This window comes from Eumetopias jubatus, unplaced genomic scaffold (assembly GCF_037043125.1).
Source record: "Eumetopias jubatus isolate StellerSeaLion01/CBP00866 unplaced genomic scaffold, mEumJub1_p1.0 scaffold_1, whole genome shotgun sequence".
Taxonomy (NCBI): domain Eukaryota; kingdom Metazoa; phylum Chordata; class Mammalia; order Carnivora; family Otariidae; genus Eumetopias; species Eumetopias jubatus.
Genome location: NW_028274807.1, coordinates 194,127,814 through 194,154,055, shown reverse-complemented (window position 1 = coordinate 194,154,055; position 26,242 = coordinate 194,127,814). Strand labels below are relative to the sequence as shown.

The window sequence follows — 26,242 nt, the reverse complement described above, 5'->3', positions numbered from 1 at the left end:
AAGAAACTTTACAGTTCCCTGGGAACCTATAATTTGGAAACGGAAGCACACAAGAACAGACTTTAGTTTTCAGGCAATAAATTGAAGAGAATTCTGCAGACATACAACAGAAAAAGAGCATAAAATATTGGCTTGTGCATTTCTTAGAATGTTAGTTCATTAACTCGATAACTGCACGGGGAAAAATGCAGCCAAAATCTACAAAGATGTCCAACGGGATTTCAAATTGGCATATTTACTCAGCAAGAAATAGCTAGAGGTTGGGGGTGGGGGGTGGGAAAGCATCACATTCTGGTAATGACGATTTAGTGTGAATCTCCGGAAAGACACCTTGCTGAAAGATCTCCATGCAGTCTCTAATGGGACACACAGAAGCCCAAAGCCCCAAGGCCAGACATAAATATCATCCTCCATAATCTGTGTCCTGGGGAACAGTTCTACAGAATTATACAAAAAAAAAAAAAAAAAAAAAACACGATCTTTTACATTTACTTTTCACACACAATTCAACATAAACTTGAAAAATGTTTTAATTTTTCCTCCTTATTGCCCAACATGTTGTTTAATGCTTTATTGGAAAATTTCATTTACTGGTGTGTGCTCTATATCTGTATTACTCATCAGCATAAAATAGTTGCAAAGGATTTGTTGGACGATACTCCCAATGGTCACTGTCTTCTATGGTTAAATCCTCATTATCAGTCTCTCTGGGGGAAAGCTCTAGTAACTGAACCCCACATAGATCAGGTATTGTGCTAGGCCCTTTCATAAAGCTCATCTTATTTAACCTTCCCAGGGCAATGGAGATTGTAATTCCTACTTATAGATGAAAAAAAGTGAGAGTCAGAGAGGTTCCCTACCTTACTCAAAGTCCTGAGCTAATAATAACAAGGGTCAATATTTGAAAACTGGACAGTTTAGTTCCATGGTTTTTGATCTTTCCCTTCGTGCTCTCCTTGCCAAATTCTCCAAAACATGATGTAAGAAGTTAAATCAAGAAAACTCTCTATTCCTATAGATTGTGGGCATTTCCCCGAGGAATAATAATTCAAGGTATTTGAGGTATTTTCAGACAAAAAAAAAGGACTCAGGACAAATGCACTAAACTGCCCTCTGTCTTGGATGGATCAAGCTGAGCTAGCCAGGGTGCTAGTCTCTTTACCTATATCCCGTGAAGCCAGTGGGACCACAGTAGAGGCTACAAGCCAACAGTCATTTCATCTGCACATGTGCTTCACTGGATCCAGAGTGTTTAAAAAAAAAGCACCAAATCCATAAATTTCACATAAAAATTTATATTTTATGGCAATCAGAGGGTCCCTCCACCCTAGGCCACCTTTATGGCAGCATTCGGTCAAAGATTAGTGGTCTCAATTCCTTTTGATGAGCCATGGGCTCTTGAGTTCCTCACAGTCCCTACTACCCTCTATCATATCCGTGTACTAAGGCCACTGTGGCTGTAATTTTTCATTATGTTTATGTTATTGTTTTTTCTTATGAAGAAATATTTCCACAAATCTTGTCTCTTTTGACAGTTTGAATGACTGGTCTCAAGTCCTCACCCTTCCTTGTATCTGCCCCTTTAAAATGGTCTCTTCATGGGTAGAGTGTACTTCCCTAATCTCTGCTTATTTGCTCAGCCATGTGCCTTGCTTTGGCCAGTGCAGTGAGGTGAAAATCAGTGTCAGTTTACGTCTAGGCCTTATGAGACCTTGTGAGTTTTTGCTTACTCTCTTGTGCCTCTGCTACTGTCATCAGAAGAGTTTCCCCTGTGGCACTGACCCCCTTCAGCCTCAGTCTCCCAGAATAAACATATGTGGAATGGAGCTACTCCAGCCACCCACAGACCTGCAATGAGAAACAGGCACGCCCATTCAAGCCCACCCTGGAGAAGCTGAGCCACTTGGTCAATCTGAAAAATCTGTGACAGTAACTATTGATACTTCAAAGTCACTGAGTTTTGGGATGATTTGCTACACAGCATTATTATGGCAACTGCTAACTGATACATCTCTACCAAAAATTTAAATTAAGACAGGCTGACAGAATGAGACATCATAATTTTTTCTTACATGCAAACCTGTTTCTTATTTATGCTAATAGCCTAGACCCTGGAGGCATCTGAGTTTGCAATTCCTGCCATAAAACTATAAACCTAAGAACTAAAGAGGGTTGGGCTTGTGAAATGTTTCTTAGCATGACTATATATCCAGACTGGACTGAAATAGCCCAATTTTTGCCTGTTGCTATTATGTCCTGGTTTGAATACATTCAACTTTGTCTCCAATTTTCATAACTCATTGAATCTCTTCAATCTCTCCTTTGGAACCTCATCTAATACTCTACCTGAGATTTTTCTGGATATGATACCTATTTCGTTGATCAAAATCATTAAGTCAGCGTGTCTAACCCTTACAAAAAACTAGTATAGAATAAACCAAATTTAGTCGGTGCCAATCCCACAACTACTAACCAGTCAACCAACTGTCCAACCAACCAAACTAGATCCCAGTTGACAGACACTTACTAAAAGGCTGAAGAAACTAACTCATAAACAGGAAATACTTAAAACAACAATGATATTAAAAAATCAAATGCCCCAAGAAAGGAAAGTTCTGTCTTCAGAAGGCAATAATTACGGCATCTGAGTACATCTGCTTAACAATCCAAGAAAGTGGGAGTTTCATTCTCTATTAACCTTAACCAGAGACATTTTCATCAAAATTAATCGTGATTACTTTTTATTGCATTTCAAATGCTACCCTTTATTTGGGGTGGTCAGGAATGCAACTAAGCAATTCCAGACCATGCTATCTTTTATGAATAGGTCTATGAGGTAGTTATCAAGAAGCCCCTTATAAAAATATTGCTATGCAAAAGTTCATGAGTCAAAACAAGACATTAATTTCCATAACTAGATGTGTCCTTAGGAAAGAAATGACTATATATAGAAAAGACAGCAAGTCTGATGCTCAACGCATATCAGAGTAGAACTGTATAAATGCCCATGCATATCATAGACAACAATTTCACAAAATGTTCCTTTTACATTTTCCTTGTTATCATAATAACAATTAATCATTAATACTTATTGTGAGCATAGCTTATGCCAAGTATAATTCTAAATTCTTTATATGCATTGACTCTTTAATCCTCAGAGCAACTCTGGAGTAGATGCAATTATTATTATTCCCATTTTACAGACAGGAAACGGACATGAAGAAGAGAAAGTCACCTGCCCAAGGACATTCAGTGAGTAAATTCTGGAGCTTGGAATGAATCGTGGGCATTCTAGCTCCAGAGTCAGTTAAAGAAAGATGGTTAACACTTACCTCACTGAAAACTGACACCACAATCAATCAGTCTGTTACGTTTTGTGCCCTACCATACCTTGCTCTGTGCAGACTCTATATACATTTGCTGACAGTTCTCTTGCCTGGAGTGCCTTCCCTACTAGCTGTGTCCCTCCCACATCAGCTCTAACCCTGTTCACTCCATGAAGACTCTCTGCCACTCCACAGTTTTCTTGTCATCCTCTTTTAGAACTCTTTTCCTGAACTCTCACCATCTAAAGATGGTCAGATCTAAGTTTGAGTCCTGGCTCTGCCACTTACTAGCTAAGTAATTATGTAACCTCTCAGAGCCTCCTTCTTCTCATATAGCAAATGGGATAACAGCTTATCTACCCCATCTGATGGCTGTAGTGGATCTCTATGGTTTTACTGTCCAGCATCCCTTCTAGTAACACACACCTTTCTTTCTTGTGTAAGGTCACCTGTTCCCACTCTCAGCCCATAGGATTTGGGTGTAGCTAACCTCTATCCCCTAGGCTCCAGGTGATCACATCCTGGCCTGGCCAATATATGCATTCTTTCAGGTTTGAATTTTTGCTAGAACCACTAAGAAAGAACCTTTCTGCTTTCCGAGCGTGACTGCACTCATAATGGAGGCTGGCTGCTGATGGCCATGGCTAGCATCACTGTGGACAGCTCTCCTAAGAATCAAAGCAACAAAGAGCAAAGCGCACCTATAAGTAGGATGGAGACAGATTCCTGATGCCAGTGTTGGAATATCTGAGTGTAGTCAGGCCTGAAGTCCACCCTGGCCTTTTCAGTTAATTGATTCCCTTTTTTGCTTACTTCAGACTGAGTTGTGTTCCTATCAGTTGCAACTAAGAATCCCAACTAACCCAGCTCATGTAAGAATTAAATAGCGCTGGGGCACCTGGGTGGCTCAGTTGGTTAAGTGTCTGCCTTTCTGTTCAGGTCATGATCCCAGGGTCCTGGGATCAAGCCCCACCTCAGGCTCCCTGCTCAGCAGGGAGTCTGCTTCTCTCTCTCTCTCCATCCCCGCCCCCCGCACATCCTCTCTCTCACTCACTCACTCTGCTCTGTCTCTCAAATAAATAAATGAAATTTTTAAAAAAAAAAAGGTGCTGTAAAGTACATAGCACAGTACCCAGTATACTGAAAAACTCAATACATGATAACTACTACTCTGATTAGTCCTCTACATTAGTTTCTTGAAGGCTGACTCCAGTTTTACCAAATGTAAAATCACCAACCTTGAGGTGAGGAACAAATGAGAATATATGCCCGGCAAGGCAATAAAATGTTCTACAAGTTTTAGTTCTCATGATCTCAGTCAGTAGGCTCCAATCTAATACCTCATATGATTGGTGGGAAAACTAAGACCCAAATCCTGGGACATGAACCCAGAGAAAGCTGTGGATTCAAATAAGCTGCCAGTCCATGCTCAAGTGGTCCCAAGTCTGAACAAAGGACTTAATGCTATTCTTATGCTAACCAAATCAGCCATCCATGCAAAGGGCCTTGATTGAAAACATTAAGGCACCTCTAGGACACAGAGAAAAAAGAAACCAATATTGACTAAGTAACCTCCATGTGCCATGCTCTGTGCAAGATATTTCCTTGTTTTTCCTACTCTAGAATAATTATTTATTTCCCTTTTGGTCAATTAAAAAGATGAACTGTGAGTACATATTGAAACTATCTAACTCCTTCTATCTCCAAGGAGGAAACCCAATATATAACTGGAGAAAGACACTAATTAATAAGCAAAATTTAACATGAACTCTGGCCAAGTTGAACTTGAACTGTTCTGTTTAAAGGCACACTCGAATAAATAAAGGAACTTCAAAGCAAACGCCCTGTTTTAGCTTGAACGTTTTATTGAGCACATGGGGACAGCTCCTTTGCCAAAAATAAGGATGGTTAATGAGGAAAAATTGATGTTTTCAGTCAGCCAATTGGTTTCTGAGATAGGGCTGTCCATTCAGAGATAACTATATTTCATAGAGAAGACAGAATAATGATGTGTCTCAGAGCCTCAGAGTTTTGAACAAAACAAAACCAGTTTTGTAAACGGAGATCAACCTAATGCATCCTTTTTCAAATACCTTCTGTGATAATACGCATACATTTCCCTTCTACTAACGCCAAAACCACTGAAATATAATTGTAAAAGGAGGACATTTCTATGTTTTAAGCTTCTTGCCAACTATGTAAACACAACCCTTACCTTTTAAGGTGAGATACAGAAACCAAGATATTGTGCAGTATTAGTTTCCACCATAATCAGCTCTTCTTGGGCGCAATTCTGAAAATGATGCTCCACAGTTGTAAAGACCTATTGGGTTCTCTGGGAGTACACTGTTAGTGCTGGACTAAGAGCTACGGCAAGTCCCCCATTTCTGCTCATATTTCTCCACAGCAATGGGTATATGTCAGAGACAGTTAATCTCCAATTATTTAGGTTTTAAGAGGAGAAGCCTGAGCTCACCTGCAAGTGCTGTGAGTTGTCAGCCATGCTATCTTCTCGCCTGCGGACTTCTTCCAGTAATTGGGCATTTTTCTTCTTTTCCAACTGTTGGTTGTGCTTGAGGTTGGCCACCTTCTTATTCTGATCCTTCATATGCCTGAGAAAAGTCAGCAGAGTGTGGTTAAATTCAACCACTGGAGGATAATATGTTATAACAACAAAAGTACTAAGGATAGAATATATTGATATGGATTCAGGAAAACTTGAAACTTCAGAATATTCCATTCATTCAACCACAAGTATGTATTAAGCACCACTTAATGCCAAGTGCCAGGATGGCACTGGGGCTGCCATGGTGAATGAGACATGTATAGTCTTCACCCAACTCATGGAGCTTGAAGTCCAGTGGGAGAGACAGACCAGTACCAAGGAGACACAACTTAGGTTTCCTAATGGAGAGGAAATAACTTGCATGCTGTGACAAATGACGATGTGCATTGCACGTGTGGACAGGCATGGGGTAGGAAGATGACTTTAGGCACTGTAGCCAGGAAACCTCCCCAAGGAGGTGAGACAGTGGATAAGATTCCAAGGAGCCAGCCAAGAAATCACCAGTGGAGGTGCTCCCCAAGTGGAGGGAACAGCAAGTGCAATTCCCAAGGCAAGAAAGAACCAACTACTTCTAGGAACTGGAAGGATGCAGTGAGGCTAGCCCAGGGCGAGGGGGAAGAGAACCCACTCTTCCTGGGAACCTGGGATTGCAAAGGTAGGCAGTAGTCAGGGAACACAGGGCCCCTGGTCTGTGACGGGGCATTCATTTTCTTCTAAGTGGTTGCTCTTCTAATTATTATTATTCTTTTGGATCATGTTCCTATTCTGAGATCATAATCCATTACTTTGATTTTAAAATAACAATTACAAGGCGCCAATCAAATACACTGTCATAACTTAGCTCAAACAGAATAACACTTTGGCTAATCATCATATTAAGTAAAGACTGGTGCTTGGAATAAAAGTTCTTAATGAATCTACAGGATGTCAAAGTGCAAAATCATAAAATGATCAAGTGAGTAAAAGACTGACAAAGGATGGGCTAAAAGAGCGGGGGGAGGAGTTCTAGGCTTAATGTGGACTATTTCACCAGCAGCGTTTAGCAAAACATTCCACAGATTTAGGCAACCATGTCCATGGCAGCTGGTATAAATCTAATCTCACACGTGAGGAGGCAGGAGGGCAGTACAGAGGGCCTGGGAGCACTGATTCCAAAAGAGGAGGGCCACAGAGCAATCTTTTGGGATCCTTCCGGACTCTTCCCCGCCCCCCTCCACCCTCAGGCATTGCTAAGTCAGCCTCTGTCACTGAGCCCTCACTCCCAAAGCAAGCAAGAAAGAATCACTGCTCTCGTGGAAATGCGCATGAGATGAGAACTAGATGATACACAGCAAACATGTCGAATTAAAACAATTACTAATCAAATGGAAGCCACGCTCAAGAAGAAACTTTTATTTCTAGTCCTCATAAAATTATATACTTCCCTACTCCCTCTCACTCCAAGAAAATGAACTTCAAGAGAACTTATTAAGCTGAATGATCTATCAGAAATCCTGCTGATGAAAATATTCTGAACACTTTGGTCCTTATGAAAACTTACAGTACCGGCTGAAGCAGTGATTTAACTCTTCCTGGTGACACTTATTAAGAGGATTGTGGTGAGAGAGAACAGCCATCTACTTGGTCAACATTTGGATTGGATAATTTTTATCTGACATTTCCTTGTTTTTATCCAATACAGTAATGGTACGTACACATCTGAAACTACCAACTCAAGTCTACATGCTAATCTTTTAAGAAAATTATCTTTTGGTTACTAAAAAGATGTTGAGAACAACCTCTTGCTTCCTAATTGAACAAGCATATAGTATTTCCAAAACTCATACTAACCTGGGGCAAGTACACTTCCCAGATCAGGAAATAAAGTCTATGCCCAGTAATAGGATATGATGGAGAGATCAGTGTTATTAGTGAGATTGTTTAAGTAGAGGATATTTCTATAAAGAAATACTTTTTATAACTTTGAAGAACATGCTTAAATAGAACCAACTACTAAAACGTTTTCTCCCCAAGTACCACTGAAAAAGAAAATAGATTATTATTGCCAATATCATTTGCATAAAGAACTCCCACAAAGTTCTCAGGGCAGTCTGAACATACATAGATCTTACTTTCAAGAACACTGCAGTGTTTTTTTCAATCCAAAAATTAAAAAATAAACCTTCAAATCCATGCATCCCTAAAACTTCTCTGAATTATGAATGAGTGGCTAAGTATAATGGAAAACTGAAGTTCGGACATTGTGATGTAAGCCTAGCTCCATATTCTACAACCTTTCCTTCAAATGCTGCCTGATGTAGGACACTAGTGATTAGAAAAGAAAAGCTGAGTTTTGAATGGCACTGCTCAGGATTTGGGCAATTAGGTGGATGCAGAGCAAAGTGATGAAAACGATCACCTTGTCTTTGTACACATGAATGTCAATAGATTCCCATTAAGCATACACACTCCCTTGCACGAGTGCTTTGATTTTCAAATACATTTCTAGCCAAAGAACTCTTTCTTCTAGTAAAAGCTTACTTGAAAACCAAAAAAGGAGAAGGATTGCACTGGCAGAGGTAGGAAAAAGGTAAGGGGTAGGGGAGACAGGGGAGCAGAGCCTCACCTCTAGACAGTCACTCTCTCAGGTACCCCTCAGAGAAGCCCTAGGGCTACCTGAAGCATGGGCTATAATAGCAATTTATGAGGTAGGAAGAGAGAGAGAGAGAGAGAGAGGCATGAAATTTAAAAATATGAGATTCCCTGATGAAAAGAAAGATCTCTCCCCCAGAAGCTCACTAGACACTTCTTGAAGGAATGACCATTGTGATTTTTGCTAGTAATAACTTCAGTATTTCCAAGAATAAAATTTGTAGGTGACCTATCACTACCTGCATCTCCCCCACCTGCAGAAGTAAACCCACATGCATAAATAAACTGGGCTAAACTCAGTAAAGCTTTCAATTGTACTAAACTCAGCGAGGTAGAACCTCTGGGGGTGCAGAATGCAAAGCCCTCTGGCAATACTGCCTCAGAAGACAATTATCATTGATACTCGCTTCCCAAATTCCCACCCACTAGGCAACTCAGATTCCAAAGCTCTGCCAGAAACTGACCTGCTTCATGTTCAGAAATAAAGTTTCCTTGGGGTGAAATTTCTTCTCTAGGGAAACACCATTAAAAATATATTCAAGATGCAAATTTTTAAGAAAGCCATTATGGAGGAGGGGCCAATGGAGGTTAGTTGGAGAGTACAGTGGTAGGGTCAGTTTTCATCATTCAATTTAAATTGACCAGTCCATAAAGCAATGAACTAACTTTTCATGTCACTTTTCAAAATTCAACCATCATTAAGGAATTTGGATTAAATTAAAAAATTCCAATAGGTATCAAGATTAACAATGACGGCTACTATATTAAGAATGAATGTTAGAGAGGAGAGAATCCTGCTATTCACTAGAACAGTCCATCAAATTAAAATTAAAATTAGAAAGTGTTCCCTAACTTGCTGGTGAGAAAGTATCAGGCTTTGAGGCCTCTAGAATTACATAGCTGGGAGGGAATGTGGAGCAGGAAGTACGTATGTGCATGTGTATATTGTATATAAAGGAGAAAATCAAAACTTCCTTTTTTTAAATCTCAGCAGAAAGAGATGCCATTTTTTTACCTATCTGCTCTCAAAGACATTAAAAGATTCATAATGTCCATGTTGGAGAGAAGGCCAGAATCTAACTCTTTCATATGTGGTCAGAAAGAGTATAACTGACAAAAATTGGTTGCAAAATTATAAACCAATTTGGTAGTATCCACCAAAGCATCCACACCTTTTGCCCAAGCAAACCCACTTCTCGGAAAGTAGCCTACAAAAATGCTTGCATATATGCACGAATATTTATGTATAAAATTTTCATCATAGCACTGTCAAAGGGAAAATTTGAAAACTGCCAAATTGTCCAGCAGGAGACTCGCTGAAGAAATCAAGTGCTTTCATACTCTGAAACTCCAAGCTAACTAAGAAGATTAAGGCAAAACTAAACTACAGACATGGAAAACCCTTCAAGACATATCGTTAATCAAAAATGAAAGCAGGTAGCAGAATAATACATATAGTCTGATCTTATTTATGTTAAAATATAAAAGCCTATTTGGATGTATATAAACACACATCCATTGAAATGGAAACTGATGGAAACCCCACACCAGTCTGTAAACAGTGGTTACCACTGAGGAAGGGAATGGATCAGGGAAGTAGGGAGAGTTTTCATGTGTTACTGTATGCATTTGTGTGTGTGTGTGTGTGTGTGTGCATAAGTGAGGTATAAATACATACAAGAAAATGCATAGATATTAAGTGTAAAAATCAATGATTTTTAACCAATCAAAATATAGAGCATTGCCATCACCCAGCCACATGTCCCTGCCCCCTGACAGGAAGTAATTGCTATCCCAACTTTTATCTGCATGGATTTGTTTTGTCCGTTCTTGAACTTCGTATACATGGAATCATACAGTACATGCCCTTCTGGGTCTGACTTCTTTGACTCAGCTGACTCAGCATAAGGTTTTTGAGACTCATTCATATTGTGCCTAAGTTCCTTCTTGCTGAAATCAAGTAATATTCCATTATATGAATATACTACAGCTTGATTACCCATTCCCTTGTTAAATGGATATTTGGACAGTTTCTGATTTTTTACTGTTAAGAATAAGGTTGCTATGTAAGACAAAATCAGAGAGGGAGACAAACCATAAGAGACCCTATGGGAAACAAACTGAGGATTGATGGAGGGGAGGTGGATGGGAGACAGGGTAACTGGGTGATGGGCATTAAAGTGGGCATGTGATGTAGTGAGCACTGGGTGTTATATGTAACTGATGAGTCACTGAACTCTACCTCTGAAACTAAAATACACTAGATGTTAATTTATTGAATTCAGATAAAATAAAATTAGAAAAAGAATAAGGTCACAATGAACATTCTTGTATTAATTTTTTTGTGGACATATGTTTTCATAACTCTTGGTTAAATAACCAGATGTAGGTATAATTGAGAGTGTAAAATGGTATAATCCCCATGGAAGACAATTCTGGGTTATAAGAATCTTCCAGGAAGCACTGAAGGTCAGGAGCTAGTAGCATAAACTCTGGAGCCAGGCTCCCTGGTCTCTCATCAGAAGTCCATTACCCTCTAGCTGTGTGACCATTGGCAAGTTTCTTAACCTCTCTGTAACTCAGCTTCTTCATATATGAAATGGAAATAATTGTATATAACTCATAGGGTTACTGTGAAGAGTTGATAGGTTAGTACAGGTAAAATGCTTAGAACAGATTCCAGCATGTTCCCTCTCTGTTTCACTCTTAGCTTGAAATATAAATGTGATCATGTGTTATATAATGTTATGAACACATATTTAGTGTCTTGCTTCCCACACCAGAATACCAGACACTCAAAATGCCTCAAACAATGGACTTTGGAATGCATTATCAAACCCTTTGTGTCATACATTTAGCTTCCAGTATGCTTTCCTTAATAATAAATGAGTTGCATTCCTGGAAGGCTATCCTAATGGAAATGTTGCAGGAAGGTCACGACAAGCATGGGTAAGTGAGCTGGGATCCTAAAGTGACTGCACAAGTAGATGGGCCACACACACACACAATGGACGCTGACAATGAGTACTGCATGCAGAATTTCCGATAATAAAGGCTTTTACTTTTAACCACTGAGATGACTCCACTTTTTTAAAGCTTGTAAATACCATTCAGTATTCCAGCATTCCTATAAATTTTAGAAAGCTACGTAACTATTCTAAAGATATTTTTATAGCACATACAAATGTGCTAAATGTCATGAGCATGATATTCCTTCCTGCAAGAGAAAGTATCTGGCCAGCTGTGGCTACTTAAATCCAGCTCTCCTCCCGGCAAAGAGCAACAAGTAGGGCCAAGGTCTTAGGACTTAGCTCCAACATGACTTAGGACTAAATTCCCCCTACCCCAAACCCTCTTCTAGAGCACCCATATGCATTCTCCCTGCCCTCCACTATTGACTTCCCCACCCAAGCTGGGAAAACCTAGGAAGCAGGTCACACAGCAGAAGCTGGTCATAATTAGCAAGAAAAGGGTTTGTTTTTTGTAGGTATTTCCCCTGGAGAATTTCTAAAGAGCTGACTTCCTTCAAATGTTCTCCATTATTCTGGTCCTGAAGAACTTCCTCCCACAGATATCAATAGAGCATCACCCTAAATGTAAGTGGAAGCCAACAGCTGAGAGCCTTTGCTGAAGAGAGTAGATGGTGGGGGCCTCCTATGGAAGATCCCAGGGAGAAAGCCAGGTGTTCTCTGATGCCCCTTGTCTTCCTCCAGATGCATTTGGTAGGACTGGCACACACCCACAGGAAACTCAAAGGGAAACAGGAAAAGGTCAGCCTGTTTTTCACCCTCCTTGGGACTCGATGTTCAATCCAGGGGCACATAATAACAAGACACTCTTCCTGGCAAGCAGACCATACACAGTTACAAGGGTCACAGAACTAACAAATCTGGCTCCCATTTACTATTCATCAAATAAATTTCTTACTGCTTGGCCTCTCATGTAGGTCTGGTGACCCAGAGAGCATAGACTAGTCATGTAGGTCTGTGAATCGTAGCCCAGGAATGATTATTTTTCCCCCTGTCAAGCAATAAATGTATTGTGATGTTCTACATTCCTCACACCGTAGACTGGACTATATGCTCAGGCTTCTCAGCCCATATGGTCAAAGTTGGCAGCAGATTCACCACCAGCAGAACCCAAGGTAGGGTCCCTTGCCATCTTGACCTGCCTCACATGCATCCCCTACTTCAGTACACCATGGCTCCATCTATCCCATGGTACTTCGATGCCCTGCTGAGAGCTGACCGTGCGGAAATGCAGATAGGGAAACACAGTGGGCAGACCCCTTCTCTCTATCACTCCTGCTACCACAACACCTCAAGTCACTATCATTTCCTGTCCTGGACCATGACACTTCTCTCTTCTCACCAGTCTCCTGCTTCTGCTCTTGGGCCCCTTTTAAGTCATTCTCCACCCAGCAGCAAGAGTGTTTCAGAACAAGTCAGATCATGCCCTTGAATCCTCAAATGGTTTCCCATTTCCCAGAGAACTGAATCACACATCTGTGGATCTCAGCAGCCTCCTCCCAAACCATTTTTACCTTTACCCCCAGAATCCAGAATCCAGTCTTCTTTCAGTTCCAAATAATGTTAGCTCCTTCCCACTAAAGGGCATAGACATGTACTGTCCTCTCTGTCTGCCCCCCATCCACCTTTCCCCTCACAGCCACCACTCCTACATGCCTGACTGATTCTTCAGGTCTCAGCTGAAATGTCACCTCTTCAGAGGAGCCTTTTCGGGGCATCAAATCTAACAATACCCCCCTCACCAAAACTGTTATGAGCACACTCCATGTACCTCCTCCACTGCATGCACCACAACTTGTAATGATACATTTATTTGCATTTTTAATTGATTACTGGCTATTCTACCACCAGACAGGCCTTACTGCCAGAACAGGGCCCAGTCTTGGGGTATTCACAAGAGTGAAGGAACAACTTCTAACCACATCCTCTCTGGCCCAAGCTACCGTCACCTCCAAGTTCAGCAAGGACGCCAGCTCCAACTGGTCCATCTAATTCATTCTCCACAGGACAGGGGACAGAGTATCTAGTACACAAACAGGATCATATTTCTCTGCTGCTTAAAACTTCTCACTGGATTTCCACTACCTGTGGGAAAGGCCATGCTTCTTCCCATGACTCCTACCAGGTCTACCTCTTGCCTCTCAAAGTCTTATCTCATCCTACTCCCCCAGCCACACCGGCATTCTATTTGCACCCTCAATACAACAAGTCCTACCATGCTGAGGACCCTTGCACATTGCTTTCCTCTTCTAGAAAGCTCTTCATCTAATTCCCATATCAGCCCTTTCATCACAGATAATTCATATGTATCCCTCTGAGGACATCCTCCTAGAAGCCTTGGTCAATCTATAAAGTCAGATCCCCATGTCACAAATTCCCAAATTATGCTTTGCTTGCCTTGCTCAGAACGCAACACATTTCTGATCCCTTAATGTCTTCCTTGTTCCGCTATAAGCACCCTCCATACAGTGATCACAACTGTCTTGTTCTCTTCTCTAGGAATCTAGCACAATGCCTACTCCACCGTAACCAACAGATTTCTGCTGCATTGAATTCAATTCTAAAACCTCCTGCTGCTTGATCAAAGGATGAAACAGGCCCCCTTGTGTTGGCTAGGTGTTTTATGTGAATCCATAAAATTATTTAGGAATGTGTATCTAGGGATTTACATGAATTAAGATTGCCCTCTTATATTTGTTTAAGAAAGACACTTTCTATAAAGAAGAATTCAATCTCATATAATGAATATCAGCTTATTGTCTATGAAATGGTACCCAGTCAAATTGAAAAGAAATAAGACTGGACTGCTGATGAAGACAACTGGGCATTATTACCTAATGCCAACATAATAACAACCCAGATATTCCTATATTCCTATAAAGGTCACTTTTGAAATTAAACTGAAGATCTACAAAGGCTATGCACAAAACAAATGACCCAGTATCTCTTTCCTAACTTAATTCATATTCAATAGATGTTTTTTAAAAGTCTACATGCTTCACAACAGATGATGGCTTTTCTCACTTATGTTTTCTGAAGTCTAAAAACAGGGATCGGCAAACTTTTTCTATAAAGATATAGCTAGTAAATATCTTAGGCTTTGCGAACCATGTGGAAAGACTGAAGGAACAAGTGGAAAGTATTCAGAATCCAGAAAGTATTCAACTTTGCCTCAACTTTGTCATTGTACCATGAAAGCAGCCTAAGCTTGTTACAAAAATGGGCACGGCTGTGTTCCAATAAAGCTTTATTTACATGAACAGGTAGCAGGGCTGGATTTGGCCCATGGGCCAGAGTTTGCTGAATGCTGCTCTAGACATGTTCTAATATTGCTATGAGGTAATGATAACCATAGGCAGAAAACGCTCACATCACATGATCTGCTCTAAGCATCTTATACTTATTAGCTCATTAATCCTCACAACAACCCTATTAGGCAGATATTTTGATTATTCCTCCTACAGATGAGGAAACTGCCCAAGTTACATCACGAGTGAGTACAGAGGCAGGATTGTCAGTCAGTCTGGCTTCAGAGGCCAACCCCATGCCCTTAACCTCTGTGCTGTGCCACCCAACTGTGGAGAATTTTGCAGGGCTCCTTCACACCTCTCTCACTTTCTCTTCTTCCAGGCTGCCCCAGAAAGGTCTAGGGAACAGCAACGAAAATTCTCAGGATACAATCTCTGTTCCGTAGCCCAGCCACTTTAAGGCAAACCACTCCAAACTTTATAGGATGCCCTGAGCAGCAACTTGGTTGGCTATCAGAGAACTAGATACACATGAGGTAATTATTCAAGAATATTGGCTTGCCACCAGGGGAGCCTTGGAATGGAAGGTGGGAGCTTAACAGCTTCAAACTTCATGGTGGCAGCCACAGTTATTGAAATGAAGACCCAGCTACAAAGCAGAACACAAAACCAACAAGGACGCTACGCAATTTCCCTATTAATTTCCGTTCTCTGAACCCGTTAACCTTAATGTGACCACTTTTTGAACAAATTATTTGGTTTTATGGGTGAATCTACACGAGAAATATTTAGTGTATTTCATATCCTGGAACTTCACTGCATCATAATGAATTTGCCTCTTCTTTCTGTACAGATTTAATCAGAGACAAAGGATTTAGAGATGATAAAATGAGTGAAGATAAAAATAAGTAGATGCTCAACAAAAAGGGAAAGTAAGAGGAAAACAAAAGGGCAAGAACAATAACAGATAACAGGTAACAGATCTTAGGACAGAACTTCTGGAAATGTGGGGGCAAACCCAAGACAGGGCTAAGACATAAGGTTAAAACTCCTGCCCTGTTCCCACTCATATCTTCTCCTTGCACATCATTTACTTCTCCTCAAATAAATAAAAAAATAGAATCTAAACACTTTAAAAACAAAACATTCCTATAACTGCCACAATTCTAGGGAGTATTGTATTCTTCTAAAAGCCTACGACTCCACTGTTAGACATAGGCACATTAGGGCCAATTTGGTAGGGTGTCAGTTGTATTTACAGTTTGGGGTAATATAAAAACATATGGAAACTGTGAAAATTGACCCCCGAGGGGCTAATGTTGGAGGAAACCAACATTCCACAGTCTGGCCAGAGGTTGGGGGCGATTTGCCCAGACAATATACAGCCAAAGCAACCTATGAGCACAGGGGCACTTGGTGTATGCAAGACCTATTTTTATTGCATCCAATCTGGAATTGGTCTGCAGCAGCCCAGACGTAAAACAAAGCAGAGGTATAAGAAGATAAAAATCTTATATGCTGGTTTTTCAAATTAAAGTACAGAAATAATGTGTCAGAGTCTATATTATTTCCTATCAGAAATCAATTTTAAAATATTGCTAAATAATAAAAACACCCTCTGTCCTTGGATGTCATATTAAGTGTCAGGCACTATGCTAAAGCACTATAAATATATAGCCTCAGTTAAACAAAACAAAATCCTTACATGGAGAGTAATTTTATTCCCATCCACAGATGAAGAAACTGAGGCTTAGAGAGGTTAATATCATACATCATACAGTTAATAAGTAGAAGACCCAGAATTTGAACTCTCATTTCTATGATGCCAAAGCTCATGGGCTTATCTATCATGCCATATGAAAATAATATAATATTATTGTACATTATTATGAGATCTTTGTCACAAAAGTAAATGGAGCATTCTAGCCAGATCTAGACATTCCTTTTTGAGAATAACAATCTTTTTTTCTCTAAGAGGGAGGCAAAACACTAACATCAATAAGTTATATTCTCTTTAGGATCTGGTCCGAGGTATGGCTTATCAAACCATCCCAAAGATAATTCAGACTAACACTGAACCAGTTTTGCATTGCTGCACAGCAACTTAACACAAACTTAGCAGCCTAAAATAACACTCATGTATTATCTCATAGCTTCTGTGAGTCAGAAGTCCAAGTACTGCTTGGTTGGGCCCTCTGATCCCAGCCTTACCAGGCTGAAATCAAGATGTTAGCCAGACTGCATTTCTTACCCGCTGGCTTAACTGGGGAAGGATGTGCTTCCAGGCTCATTCAGGTTGTTGGAAGAATTCCTTTCCTTGCAGCTGAATGAATGAGGTTCCTATCTTTTTACTGGCTGTTGGCTGGAGCTGGAGGCTGCTCTCAGGTTCTAGAGGCTGCTCATAGCTCCTTGCCATGTGGTCCTCTCCATTGGCAGTTAACAGTAGAGCTATTTGATTCTTCAAGGCCAGCAGGAAAATCTCCCTCCAGTCTGCTAAGATCGAGTCTTAATAATGTAATCATGGGAGTACCATCCACCACCTTTGCATTATGACATACCCTATTCGAGGGAGTGGCACCCATCACCTTAGCCACATTCTATCAGCCAGATCCAAGTCACATTCAAGTGGAGGGGACTATACAAGGGAGTGAAAACCAGGGAAAAGAACAGAAAGAGAATTAATTTTAATTATTTAAAGTTTTATTTTATTTTGTTTGTGCTAATCTTTCAAAAATACTTCACAATCTTTTTACTGTCCATTTCAAACTGTTTACCTTGGTATCTACCTAACAGACTTCATTTTTCCATTTCTCAAACTTCTTCCAAACCATTTTCACCAGTGCAACCTAAGGCATTTGGAAGGCATAACTTATGGCCAATGAGGGGTTATGGAAATTTATGCATCCTTACACTTTCCCAAGTATTTATCCCCATGACAACACACTGCAAAAATAAATGCCTGTTCTTTCCACTCTTCTTCTTATAACTCAAATCTCTTCTAACTCTTAGTCAAATGACAATGAGTAAAACAGAATCAGTGGTGGATGGCGGATGAAATGAAAATCAGTGAAGGATAACAAAGTGGCAGAATTATCGGCAAAGAGGGTGTAAGCCACTTCTCCCCAATTATATGAGAAGACAGAACAAACCACTTCCCCCCACAATTGCTTCAACACAATTAACCACTTCCAAAGTCCATTACTGAGACACCACCTGTTTCAGTTCCACTCGGTGATGTTCGCCTAACTCAGTGATTTACAACACTATCCTGGCAGCACTGGCTCTGGGGGATGTGATTAATTGTTGCAAAAAACAAACAAACAAAAAAAACAAACAAAAAAGGGTTAGGATCAAATAAGTCTTGCGGACATAGAAAAAAATGTGAACAGGTTTCTTATACTGAAGAACTTAACAGAGCCTTTACTAATGTGAAGTGTACTGTGAATCTCTAAAAAGGGACATGGTAGGATGTGTTCATTAAATTTATTTGACCCAAACCCTTTTCCCCTCCAAGGATCATCCCACTGAATCATTGTTCTGAGGTATAAAGTCTGAGGAATAATAGTGTTAATCAGAGTTTCTCAAGTTTTAGTTATTAGCGTATCATCTCAATGACTTTTGCTATACTGTGCACTGCCTGTGCTACTTAATATTTTTCTTTAAATATTTTTACTTTATATACCTCTTAGCCTTAGATTCTTTCTAAGCAAGAATTAATGAAATCATGTTTATGCAAGTTATGGGTGTTCTAATACAAAAAGGTGTAATTAATAAAATACATAAGTGTTCATCTGTACCACCTAAAAGCATCCTAATTTTTTTTAAAGATTTTATTTATTTATTTGACAGAGAGATACAGAGAGAGAGGGAACACAAGCAGGGGCAGAGGGAGAGGGAGAAGCGGGCTCCCTGCTGAGCAGGGAGCCCGATGCGGGGCTCGATCCCAGGACCCTGGGACCATGACCTGAGCCGAAGGCAGAGGCTTAACAACTGAGCCACCCAGGAACCCCATGCATCCTAGTTTTTGAACACATAACTAACAACAACAAAGATTCGTGGATACTACCAAAGCCATGACTAGAAACGACAGAGACAGCACTGAAGAACGTGGAGAACAAGAGGCAAGTCCCAATCTTCCATGGATGCCTGATGAGATAACTGCTCAGAGCAGTTCAGTGTCTTGCACACATATACTCAGCTGGTATGTCTAAAACCCTGGGCATCACTGTGAAGTGCCAGGTAAGCTAGGAGGTACAAGAGGTTATCTCTGGTTGCCACTGAGCCAGTCCTCAAGTTTCATCAGTTAGAGCTGCTTAAAATGTCTCCTTTTATTCAGTACTAGAGAAAAGTCACCCTTTCTGCTGTAGTTCAGCGACTTCATTATTCCCAGGGAGGTAGAGACCACTGACCTTCACTCTCTCCTTGAGAAATTTCAGCCCTGACCAACCTGAGGATTCTGCTTGGAAGCAGAACAATGCCCTTCCTTTGCTTTTCACCAATGGGCCATCCAAGCTGAATCAGGATAGCTCTGAATCAGCTCTTGGTTTCAGGTTAGAAACAGGCCAAAAGTAACAGTGGGACAAAGTGAGCTTAAGAGCCGTGACTTGGAGCCCGATTGCATGAGTTCAAACCTCAGATCAACCATTTCTTCACTGAAGGACCTGGGACAGGTGAATTAATTTTTTTATATTAGTTTCCTTATCTACACAACAGGATATGAACAGTAAAATAATACTTACTCAAAGGAGAAATAAATGAGATAATACAAGAAGAGTACCACCATATAGTAAAGGATCTATAAATGCCACCTTACAACCATTTTAGTAATAAGGAAAAGAATAAAAAGGGTAGTGGTTTCTGTCCTCCGTGAATCCAGGCTGGCTCACTGTGGGGGAAAGACACCTACTTTTATTCAATGACAAATAGAAAAAGTGTTGGAAAGAAGGCTCCCATGCCCTCAACCCCACATCCCAGGACCCACAAAGTACCATGAAGATGGCACCTGAGGTTCTGGGTTATCTCAGCTCCACAGTTAAAAGCTCAAACCTTAGGAGGCAGTGTGACAGGCTGATTGACGGGTTCTGGAGGTGATATCTGGGTCACATGTCTGCCTCCACTGGTTGTATGGCCTCCAATCTGAGGTCTGATCTAAGTGGCTTTGAAAGCAATAAAGACATAAAGATGTGGCATCTCTTGTCTTCCTGGATTTGTGGAGCAGGACTTAGCTCTGCTATTTAAGTTATGAAAACTCATAGCTATCTCCCAATCATAAGATATATTGGGCAGCTCTTATCCTTCTTGTGAGTCAATGCAATCCTGTTTTCTTGATTGCCCCCATGGAAAGGTCTTCTACTTGATGACAGTTACTCAAACCAAAACAGTCAGAGAAAACCAAGGGCCAGCTTAGACCTCCATCCATTTCAGGAAGATTCTGGAAAATACAGTGCACTCTCAGGCCTCCTCCAGAGCCTATCTGTAGACTCCTGACCCCTCTCATGCTTCCCTCTTCCTGGCCCAGACTATTTCCTCAAATGACCCAGTCTTCCACACTGGAGTCATGATAGGATCTTTCCATGGAGGGATGCGGCAAAATCCTAATCATCCACACGAGTTTTTCATGCCCTTTCTACTTTCCACCCGGATGGCAGTGCTGCTGGAGCTCCCAAGGGCAGGGTGGCCCAACTTTGAGGAACTGTGATCCCATCTAAAATCCACAGAGCATCCACCAGGACTGAGGTTCATAAGCAGGCATGCTATAGAAAGTAGCATTTTATCAGCATCTCCCTGCACTGGACAATGTACATGTTTATTCCTCAGGACCACTGTATGATGTAGGTGTTGTTATCCCCATCATAGACTAGAAAGATGAGGATGAACAAGCAAGCAACTTGCTTAGAGGTCTCCTACAATTAGAAGGAGGCAGAGCTGGGTTCTATTCCAACCCATTAGACTCTACAACTCAGGCCATTTTCCTAATCTATCATTGCTATTCTTGGACTTACCTCACTTGCTAATTTCTTATCAGAGCTAGTCAGGGTAATCCTCCCACCAAGACAAGAACGGAAGCAAAAACAGAAACAACTCCACCATTATTTGGCTATAAGATTATTTTCCCAAAGCTATGTCATCACCACTCCCTGTCAGCGGTTCCAAGCATCTTCTCTTCTTACCACAGAAAACTCAGCAAATACTCTGTTTCTTACATCAGGAGATACACAAACATACAAACATGCATACACACACATATACACATATACACACACATATATTTAGTTCACACACACATACACTATTTATCCTTAACTACACACAAAAACATACATGCACACATATATATTTATATTTCTTTCACACACACACCTGAGCAGTGCCTGTGAGGGCATCTCTCCTTTAGGCAAAGCCTCTATCCGTTGTAAAAATAGACACCACGGGAGACTAAAACTCATCTGAGACTCCGTGAAGTCAGACAGACAGACAAGAGGAAGCCTGCCCTCATATTCCTCACACAGCATTCAAGGAAACCATTTACCCAGTGAATAGCTGAGGTTTGGGGAAGAGTGGAAGTTGTATAAAGTTCCTACAGGATGATGACAAATGACTCTATTAAATGTAGCTGTCATGTAATTTAGAAATAAGAAACAATTTAAACTCACATCATATAGACTAATTCTCCTACACTACTAGGTGATAACTCATATTAAAATTTTTTCACTTTTATGAGAAAAACATCATCAATATCAATTAAATATGAAAAATATTTAAGATTCTAGATAAAGCAGAAGAAAAGAAATTCATGTGCAAAAACAGTGTTTTGCTCTATTAGTCTCTCAACCCCGTATTTTTCACTTTAGGCAATGCTTCCTATTACTAGTAAGCTCATTTGCTAGTATAAATACCAAATTCTTTCTGGCTGCATCTTATAAAATGAGAATTCTTCGTCATCCAAAGAAGAAATTGGAAGCAAGAAAGATTTTCCCCTTTCCCAACTGAAGAAACTGAAAACCCCTATAAATTTAACATATCCAAGTCCAGCCCAAGAGAAAAGCAACATTCTATTAGAAAATAATGTGTCAGGGTGCCTGGGTGGCTCAGTCGGTTAAGCATCTGCCTTCGGCTCAGGTCATGATCCCAGGGTCCTAGGATTGAGTCCTGCATCCAGCTCCCTCATCAGTGGGGAGTCTGCTTCTCCCTCTGCCTCTGCCCCTCCCCCCTGCTCATGCACACTCTCTCTCTTGTGCTCTCGCTATCTCTCAAATATATAAATAAAATCTTTAAAAAAAGAAAATAATGTGTCAAATTCTTACTAAATTTGGTACCATTGAACCCAAGTCCTGTATTTTTAATCAACTGATTGTCTTTCCATTTGATCTTTCTTTTTTTAAAAAAATTACATTTCAATTTGGATCTTCCAGAAAACCAGACTATTTGTCCTGAATGTAGAAGGGAAATAAACAGCCCTAGCTTTCCTCGCTGTTGGGATTTAATTTCTATATTGCTGTTTGGTGGAAATTGATTAAAAGAAAAGTCCTGGCAACACCTGAACACATGATGGTTTAAAAAAATCACAAGTTTCTCAGACTGAACTGTTGGGAATGGAATATTTTATGATACAGATTTACAAATTTCTATGAACTGGAAGCATTTCCTGGGCAATTAATCAAGGGGAAATTTTATGTAAAAACACATCTCGATTGAGCTATTCACAAACGATCCCACAAGCTGCAATGACTAATTGTTAAGTCTCAGACCGGGGCAGTTTGCTGAAATGCTTTTCTTCAGGCCATTAAAAATACCATGACAACATACAAATTCAGCAAGAAGAATAAACTAACTACGGAAAGTTACAATTACAGCAAGGAATTATTCAAAGTATGTGACCCTTGCACAAAAAATGATGCACGTTTATTTGATACTGCAGACTCTCCTCTGTTCCCCCCCTCTTTGATAGGTCTGTTGTAATTCCCCCTAACATTAATGAGAGATATGTGCTAAAAATGAATAGCTGCTAACTCTAGCCATCTGTGCATTCCTGGTACAAATAAAATTGAATGTCATCACTACCCTATTGGGTTTCTTGGTAATGCTCTTTGCTGATAAGAACTTTGAAAAAATGGCTTTTTTTCTTTTTCTTACTCATACAAAGCATGCCCATTCCCCTTGCTACATAAAGGAGTCTATTCTACTCTGAATCCAGGCAGCCACTGAGAGGTGGGGTGAGATAAATCCCTGCTTATCAAGATAACTGTTTCCCCACTCAGTATAAATGGAGACAAAGTATAGCCAGACTCAAATGATTAAAATGGCCAAATTCTTAGCAGGTTAACTCATTACTTTTCATCCTTCTCTTGCCAGCCCTGAAAGCTAAGTAGCTGTCTTAACAGCCTGCAGCAATCACTTCCAAACAACTCTCTTGCCCTACAGCTATGCTAAAACGGAGTTAATTCATTTTCCCTTTATGAATTACTGGCTGTCAAGAATTTGAGAAAGGTCCCAGGCTTTAATGGAGACCTCTGAAAAGAGAGACCATGTGCTGGAGAACCCAAGAAGGCATGCTGGAGAGCCAGAAAAGCAGGCAGATTGGAAAGGCACTGGTCAGGAACTGGAATACACTCACATATATGTATGTATCAGAAGAGAAGCTCATGGGACCATCTCCAAACACAGCCAAGTATATCCTCGGTGAGAACCAGGAACATATAGCACCACAGGCCAGGCAGTTACAGCTTCACTTCCCTGAGCAGCCAGCCCGTCGATCCTCAGCAAGCCAAACCTTGTTAAGGGCCCCTTCATCCACCCTTCTGAGAGGTGTGTGTTCAGTCTTGCTTCAGAAGACCCAATGGTCTAATGATCAGGTGGATCACTTCTTCCTCTCAAGCTGTACAGAAGGCTGTGGTACTTGGGATCCTCTCATAGATTTGATCATTAGATCTAGTTTTATATGACATATGATGACAGAACTGCTAAGAATATTTATTAGCTTGGCTAACAACTAAAGAAAAAAAATGCTAATCACAGCTCTCTGGAGAGGCTTTTTAAATTTCATTTTATGGCACTATAAAATGAGGCCATACCCAGAGCATTTAAACGGGCAAATTATTTGGTTGGAAGTGGCTCAAATTTTGAAATTCAGTCCTATCAATAAACAAAAGCTAAGAGAATATCCAAGGTAAAGTCCATTTCTAAGGTGGCTAAAACATCACCAAAAGACGGTAAGCATACATTTGACACAAGTGACCGTGTGTGTTCAGAAAACACAGTGTATATATTTGGTGTCAAGATTACATTTTGAAAAAGTTCTAAACATTACCAAATTGTTCTTAATCCTACCTCATAGCACCCCAAAAAAAGTTATGCCAATGTAAAACTGTCAACCGGTAATTTATTCATAAGCAACATATTTAATTACAATAGCACAAATTCACATACTTTTCCTGAGGCATTATTTTGTTAAACCTATCACCCTTCCAACTTACTAAAAATTGTTGACTGTTGTGTTTTTAATAGAACATAGCAAATGCAAGTGTAAAATTACTTGTACATAAGAGAATATAAGAAATCATATGTCTAATAAAGGTCTAGTACCCATAATATATAAATAACTTTTACAACTCAATAATAAAAAGACTAATAACACAATTAAAAATAGGCAAAGACTCTGAATAGATATTTCTCCATGGAAGATACACAAATGGCCAATAAGCACATGAAAAGATGTTCATCATCACTAGTCATTAGGAAAATGCAAATCAAAATCACAGTGAGATACTACTTCATACTTCCAGGATGGCTATGATCAAAAAGACAGGCAATAACAAATCTTGGTGAGAATGTGGAGAAACTGGAAATATTACACGGTATTGGTGGGAATGTAAAAGAGCACAGCCACCATGAAAAATAATTGGGCAGTTTCTCCAGAACTTAAACAGAATTACCATGTGACATAGCAATTCTGCTCTTAGGTACATACCCAAGAGAATGACAACAAGTATTCAAACAACAGCTTGCACATGAATGTTCATATCAGCATTGTTGAGAATAGCTAAAAAGCACAAATAACCCAAAACTTGATCAAATAATGAATACATAAACAAAATATGGTATACTCACATAATGGAATATTATTTAGCAATAAAAAGGAATGAAATACCGACACACGCTATAACATGAATGAACCCAAACACACCATGCTAAGTGCAAGAATCCAATAACAAAAGACCACATATTATTTGATCCCATTTATATGAAATATCCCAAATATGCAAATCCATAGAGATGGAAAGTAGATTAGGGTCGAGGGTAGGGGGATGATTGGAGAAATGAATGTGAGTGCTAATGGTTATGGTGTTTCTTTCTGGGGTGATTAAAATTTAATTCTGGAATCAGTGGTGATGGTTGCACAACCTTGTGAATACACCAACAACAATTAAATTATACACCATAAAAGGGTATGTTATTGTAGATGAATTATATCTTAATTTTTAAAAATTATACATGCTGGTAATAAAAAATTAAACAGTACAAAAGAGTTTGTAAAAAGAAAGGTTATATTTTCCCCTCCACCTCCACAATAACCACCCCCACACTTAAGCATTTTTTTGTCAATCTTTCCAGAGATTTTTTTTTTTTTTGCCCTTGTAACAAGGTTGTTGTGGGGATTAGAAAAAATATTGCATACCAATGTTTCCTGCACAGAGCCTGGCCCATGGAAAGTGCTTAATGAATGGCAGCAAAGTTTTCTAATTGCTTAGAAATTTAGAAATTTAGAATTATCTAAATTATAAAAATATAGGGCCTTTAGAAAGGTCTTGTGTGCTTTTAAACTTTACAAAACTCTGTTGATTGATAAAAAAACAATCTACAAATAACACTTAAAATGTAGAGAAGTTGAGGAAAGCTATGTTAATCATTCTACCCAAAACATCTTCATTTTGGAGGACTGAATAAAAGTCAAATGTCTATGAGAGATGAGAAGGTAAACCAAACAAAGTGGCAAACAACAAAGAGAAAAGAAATCCTGCTCTCCCCAGCAGCTCTAAGAACTAAGAAGCTAACACAGATCCTTTCTATCAGGCACACAGACAAAGTTGTTAAAGCTTAAAAGTTTAAAGTTTAAAAGTTTAAAAACAAAACAAAAAAACCCACCCAAGCTCTGTAGGAGGAAGACACTACATTCTGATGGCATGATACCTACCCTTTGACCTAGCCATAATGATGAGGAAGAAATGATTCCATAGTATGATGACTGCCTGAAAACAAGGGCAGGTACATGGGTTTGAATTCTCAGCCTCTGTTATGTGCTGCCAACCCTCCCACATGCCTCAGACAAGATCAAGGGAGATATAGATACTGTGCTCCAGAGAAGACCATCTCTCTATCAGAGACTTGTTTAGTTTGGGTTTTTTTCTTTATTCCAAAAGGAAACCCATCATTTATCACAAAAAA

At 39.9% G+C, this 26,242-nt stretch overlaps 1 protein-coding gene across 2 annotated transcripts in view; it reads right to left on the bottom strand.

Annotated features, from left to right (window-relative positions):
* The window catches only part of ERC2 (ELKS/RAB6-interacting/CAST family member 2), a 936,802-nt gene that overhangs the window by 446,032 nt on the left and 464,528 nt on the right, over positions 1 to 26,242 (bottom strand). For both annotated transcript variants that reach the window (XM_088022015.1, XM_088022017.1), the window contains one exon: positions 5,803 to 5,938. In XM_088022015.1, the coding sequence (XP_087878141.1) occupies positions 5,803 to 5,938 (136 nt within the window). The remainder of the gene's footprint in view (positions 1 to 5,802; positions 5,939 to 26,242) is intronic.